The sequence below is a fragment of the Columba livia genome, chromosome 8, assembly GCF_036013475.1.
Source record: "Columba livia isolate bColLiv1 breed racing homer chromosome 8, bColLiv1.pat.W.v2, whole genome shotgun sequence".
NCBI classification, from domain to species: Eukaryota; Metazoa; Chordata; class Aves; order Columbiformes; family Columbidae; genus Columba; species Columba livia.
In genome coordinates, this window is record NC_088609.1 from 7,722,590 (window position 1) to 7,728,450 (window position 5,861).

The 5,861-nt window shown below is 49.3% G+C and overlaps 1 protein-coding gene across 1 annotated transcript in view; it reads left to right on the forward strand.

Annotated features, from left to right (window-relative positions):
* The window catches only part of XPR1 (xenotropic and polytropic retrovirus receptor 1), a 109,867-nt gene extending 104,159 nt beyond the window's left edge, over positions 1 to 5,708 (forward strand). Inside the window, exon 15 of the mRNA XM_065071815.1 lies at positions 908 to 5,708. Within this exon, the coding sequence (XP_064927887.1) occupies positions 908 to 968 (61 nt within the window). The 3' untranslated portion in view covers positions 969 to 5,708. The remainder of the gene's footprint in view (positions 1 to 907) is intronic.
* Positions 5,709 to 5,861: the final 153 nt, after the last annotated feature.

A 5,861-nucleotide genomic window follows, 5' to 3' on the forward strand; every position in this document is an offset into this window, starting at 1 on the left:
CAATTCCTGCAGCACATTTCCCTCTTCCATCACTGGATGGGAGGACGAGGAGCCGATGTCTGTCACACAAAGGGTGTGCTCTGGCCTGAGCCGCAGCACTTGGGCCATGTTTGTCTCGTATCGGTGTTGGCTCAGAGTACACAGATATGACTGATACCAACAGTCTTCATGTGGCTGCTAGACACTGAAAAACTTGATGCAGAGGGGATGTGGGCCAAAGCCTGTTTGAATTCCCTACCACCATGTCTGTTTACCCTTTGGACATAGAATCATTTTGTTTGGAAAAGACCTTGAAGATCATCAGGTCCAACCATTAACCTAACGCTGCCAAGTTCACCACTAAATTATGTCCCTGAGAACCTAATCTACACATCTTTTGAACCCCTCCAGGGATGGTGACTCCACCACTTCCCTGGCAGCCTGTTCCAGTGCCCGACAACCCTTTCCATGAAGAAATTTTTCCTGATGTTCAATCTAAACCTCCTGTGATGTAACTTGGGGCCATTTCCTCTCATCCTATCATTTGTTACCTGGGAGAAGAGACCAACACCATCCATGTTTAAACCTCCTTTCAGGCAGTTGTAGAGAGTGAGAAGCAAACTGGGACGTGTCCAGCATCTTCCGAAAGAAGCTGCTGTAGCTCTGAGCAGCCCGGGACAGGTGGAGCAGGCGCAGCGTGGCATGGGCAGAGCCACGGAGGAGGATGCTCAGGGACAGCTGCGACGTATTTATACCGCTCTGCTATTCCCAGCGAGAGTGGGAGAGTGCGAAACAATTCCAGCAGAGGGAAACAATTCGTTTCTGTGGAAGAAACATTTCCGAGCACACTGCAGTGTTATTGTCTGCATGTAGCAATGGAAATTTCTTCTCCCCAGTGAGCGTTTCCTGTGTGTTTTCTTTTTCGCAGGTCCAAGGCTTCTGACACCAAGGTATTGATAGACGACCTAGCGAATGAAGCGAACACATGAGATGGCTGTGGTCTCCGATGCCGCCTCCTTTGTTTTCTCGTTCTGTTCCCCTCTTCCCCAAGTAACCCGGTCTCTGGTACAGTTCCAGCTGAAAACAGGAGAAAACACTGAACACATTTTCCGAGCTCTTCCAGACCAGATCCTATGGACTCCAACAAGCTCACTGTGTTTCGTTTCTTTTCTTCTGGGTTAATTTTAATGTTCTATTTAAAAAAAAAAAAAAAAAAGAAAGAAAAAAAAAAGAAATAAAATATTTTACTTTGTTTTGCCAATAAAGAGGACAGTTCAGGAAAGAAGGATTGTTTACAGTCTCAACAAGGACATACAAACCTATCTGGATAACGAAGCATCGTAGGGACTCCCTCATGGGACAGTGCCGAGAGCACCTTCGGTTTCTGCTTGGCCCGGTTTTGACTGGTTGAAACCGGACTTAAGTTTTTAAACCTGATGTTTTTGGTTTTGTTTTGGGTTTTTTTTTCTTCATATCCAGCGCTGAGGCACTGGCTGCACTTGCAGGGAAAGTGCACTTAGAGCAGTATCTTCATTCATGAAGCTACTTTTTAATTTGATGTAACTTTTCTTATAATTTTTTGGAAAATATGATGTATCTGTTGCATATAGTTTTCACATTATTTATGAAACTTAACAACCATATGAGAGTGATTTTGAGTCCTGTGCAATCACGGTTGTAAACGGTAAAACAAAGCCAGGAATGTACATCTGGATCTCCAGGGTTGTGGGGTGATGCCCTGCGAATACCCCTCGCGTGAGACATCTTGCACCTCTGTTTACCTTTTCTCTCTTTCTTTCTTTTCTGTTTTATTTTAAACCAAAGTTTCTCTTTCTGTTCGATGCCAACTTTCCGTGCAGACGATCCTAAAGGCCCTTTTGAAAGAAGTTGGGTCCTACCAACAGTGCAAAAACTAGGCGAACTAAGGCTTCAGAACTGCGTTCTCCGGATCAAAAAACAACATTTTTCAAAGCCTTAATAGATGGCGTGAGGGCACCCCTGTAGCGAGCAGGGACATTTCCTGGTGTTCTCCTGCAGAAGTGGAGCGGGACGGGGCGAGGAGGTGATGGATTCCATGAGCAGTTGCGCAGGGATGGGATTTTGGGAGCGGTTGTGCATTGGAGAGCTGTCGGGGAGCATGGAAAAGATGGTGTTGTGCCAACAAGAAGCCGGGAGGAGACCTGTTTTTGAATTTCACCGAAGGTGAAATTCAAAAACAGGTCTCCTCCCGGCTTCTTGTTTGGCAAAACCCTCTGTTGGGCGCAATCCCGGCACCCTAGTTTGCATGATGGAATTGCAGGAATCCCTGCTCAGCTGCTGTCGGGTGGTTATTTTTGTTTTATCATTAGCTAATAGCATGGTTTCTTACACAACCGGTACGTTGCATTTTTCTCAGTTTGCCTGCTGTGCCTCTTGCCCAGAGGAGCTGAAGAAGGAAACCTAATTCTCTGAGTTTAATTTGGATTTGATTAGGCGGCGGCGGACCCGTGCCAGGCTGAGGGCAGCGCTGCAAACCTGTAACCACCTGCATTTCTATGACGTGCTCTTGGCTTATAAAGGGACCTGCAGGGAGATGCCTCCGTGTGTGGGTGGTGGAGGAGCTTGTGTGTGATGTGGTGCTTCTCGCAGCTCCTGTGTCCATCTGCTCTGGCGGGGAGGGCTCTGGACTAGCAGGAGTTGTGGTGCATCACCCCTTTGGAGCCTGTTTTCCCATCTTTAACCCCTTTAGGTCTTTCGTTCTTGCTTAAACAGAAGGTTCCCGTTCACATGGAAGCGGAGCCTGAGATATAAAGCCCATTAAAATATTTCCGTTTCCGAACTTGCGTTGCAGCGGTTGTTGACATTTCCAGACCTCGCGTAGGTGTTTCCAACAAGAGCGGTGGGAGAGGAGAGAAGCCAGACCTTCAGGAGGGCAATCCAAAATAAACCAGTGCTGTTCCTTGAACAGGTGGTTCTTTACAAAAAGAAGCAGAGTTTACTGGTAATTCATCCTTTTAGAGGGAAGGGAAAAATACAGAGAGACATTTGGAAGGGATGGGGAGAGCAGGGCATGGTTTGGGTGGGCTGTGTCCCACCTGCGCCATCCAACCGTCTGCTTCCCAACCTGGTGGGGAGGGTCAAGTCACAAGTAATTAAATGCCTATTCTGTAGTTTATCAAAGCCCATGGGGAAACAAGAATTCAGTCTGTCCATCTGCTCTGCTCCTTGCTCTGCGTTCTCCCTTCCCTTTTTCTGTCTTTGCTCGCAGGAGAAATAAGAAAAAGGGTGGTGACATGCTACAGCTAGCAAATGTTATCTCCTAAAATAAAACATCGTCCCTTTTGGCAGTGAAGATGCTCTCTAGGAGGAAAGGAGCCTGAATTCCTGGAGGCTTTTGGAGGCTCCCAGCTCCCCAGTCCTGTATCTGCATGTTCCCTCCCTCCCTCCCTGAGATTTCTGAGAAATCAGACGTGCAGATTTCTCCTGAGAGCGAGCACTAAATCTGGGATGGCTCCGCATCTCTGAGAACATCTGGCCAATAAAGGGGAGACCTAACGAAGCCGAGCAGATGGTGAGAGAAAATGATGAGAGAAAATGACCCCATCCCTCCTTACGAGTGGCCTGGGGTGGCTTCCTTCTGTGAGCAGGTTTTGCTAAGGGGTGTTTGGAAACACTCCTGGAGGGAGGAGAGCAGAGTTAAAAAGAGTTTTTATTTTTCTTTAATCCAGCGTTTTAGCTGCTGGGATGTAGCTGGATGGAAAGTGGAAGCTCAGACAGGTCTGTGCTCTGCCTGCTGTGAAGCTTTCGGGTGCTGAGCTCTCCCCTCTTCTTGCGAGTCAGTGCAGAGGTTGTGGCTGCGTTTGGCTCAGGATGGCATGGAAGCCGCTTTTGGCTGGCAGGAACCTTTGCAGATGGAGATGCAGAGGAGATGCCACAGTGTGGCCGGTGACTTCTGGAGATTCCCTTTGAACTTGCTTCATGCTGATGTCCCTGCTGCTTTCCATCCTTCCTGCTCTTCCAGGGTTTTTTGGGGTTGCAGGGGGTTTGGATTTGCAGCATCCAGGGTTTATTTGCTAGTTGGCATTCGCTGGGTGGCTTTGGGACCTTGTCACCAGCAATGCCGGGTCCCCCAGCCTGGGGAGGGCTGTGCTGTATACTGCAGGTGCCCACTCCTGTTCCTCCTCCTTCAGTCGGTGTCTTTGCCGTTTGTCCTAAGCTGATGGTCTGCAGGGCAAGAGGGAATGGCCGGCAGCAGCCTTCAGTGTGAAGATCTTTGACGGGGAGGAAGAGAGTATTTTGTGGAGTGCGATCCGGGCTGGGGAGATGACAGTCCCTGGGGGTTTTACTGCAGATCTCCCGAGGAGCCAGGGACATGGCAAAAAGCCTTCGAGCTTTGCCTGCGGTTTGAACAGCCGAGTGATTTTGGCCTTACCCTGCGAGGATGCTGCCGCATGCTGCTTGCCTGACTCTGGCATGCACCCCAGGTTTTTGGGGCGTTTGTGGACCTGACGTCAGGCCTTCGCGCTGGGATGTGCCCCGGGACTGGGACACGACCCGGGTCCCCCTGGGAACACAAAAGCCACTTTGGTCACACGCTGCATCCTGGCCCTGTGTCCTCCCTCCTCTTCTCCACCGTTCTGCTTTGCACTCGCAGTGGGGAAGATGATCTTCTGCCTTAATTTTTTTTTTTTAATTTACATTTTTATTTCAGAAGGCGATTGGATTGCTTTGTCTCCTTGGGAAAGAGGGGCCGGGGCTCCTGAGGGGAATACTGGAAAATCCCTGTGGTAACTATAGCAGTCACGGTTGGGCTCGGTGGCTGTCACCTCATCAAACATTGCCTCCCTTCTGTGATGCTGTCCCATGGAATGAGCTGTCAACCCGCCAGCGCTGTGGGGTTACACTGGGGTGTCCGCATCCCTCGGAGGCTTCGGTCTCTGCTGCAGCAGCCTGGCTGCAAGAGAAATGTGGTGTTTGCAGGGGGAGGAGAGGAGAGGAGAGGACTGGTGATATTTGGTGTACCCAGATGCTGATGCCCCAGCCCTGGCCCCAGCACAGCCTTGGAGCGATGAGCGAGAAGCACCGACCCTGCTTGGGACGATGCCCCATGGCCTGACGGTCCCTCAAGCTCTAGAAACCAAAATTTCAAGCTCTTTGCTCCAGAGGAGAAAATTGGGCAGCCTGGTAGAACTTGTGGTGACCTCCCCATCCTGTAGGTCCTGGCAAAGGATCGGCGACTGGAAGGGACCTGGGGTAGAAATGCCAAAGTTCCCCCTGGTCCTGCTGCCGCCTTCCTCTCCCCTCCCTGCTGTGTTGGTCTAAATGATCTTTCTATGAAGCCCTGTAGATGTCAAAAGTAATTATGGAGTGTGATTAGTCCTCTGTGGGTGCTTTCTTTCTTTCTTTCCTCCTTCTTTCTCTTTTGCTATCCCCTTCTCCACTCTTCTTTTTTGGCTAAGTGGAAAAGGTGAGGACAAAGAATTGCCGCTTGCTTGGACTCATGATGTATCTGTGACTGCGCTATTAGCTGTCTCCTCTTTCCTCCCCAAATGGATATAATTTTTGAAGTGTGGAATACCCTTCTTGATAAGTAGGTTTAAAAAAAAATAATGCACAATGTGATACTGTTTCATAGTTTCTAGGTGGTTGTATAAAGCAAAGTTACTGTGATTGTGTTTTTCAAAGGAAAAAGTGATTGGTTACGAAATCTGTCCTTTTTTCATTATTACAAGCTCTTTGTTTTCCAATGATCTGATGGCTCTTTTGTCCCCGGTCTGTGTGTCTTTCTTCCCACATCCCACCTCTGGTGCTGCATCCATCCAGGAAGGATTTGCTCCCACTGGTCTGTACGGATGCTGCTCCTGCGCCCTCGGGAGCTGTGCGCTGTCACCGGTGGCCGGAGG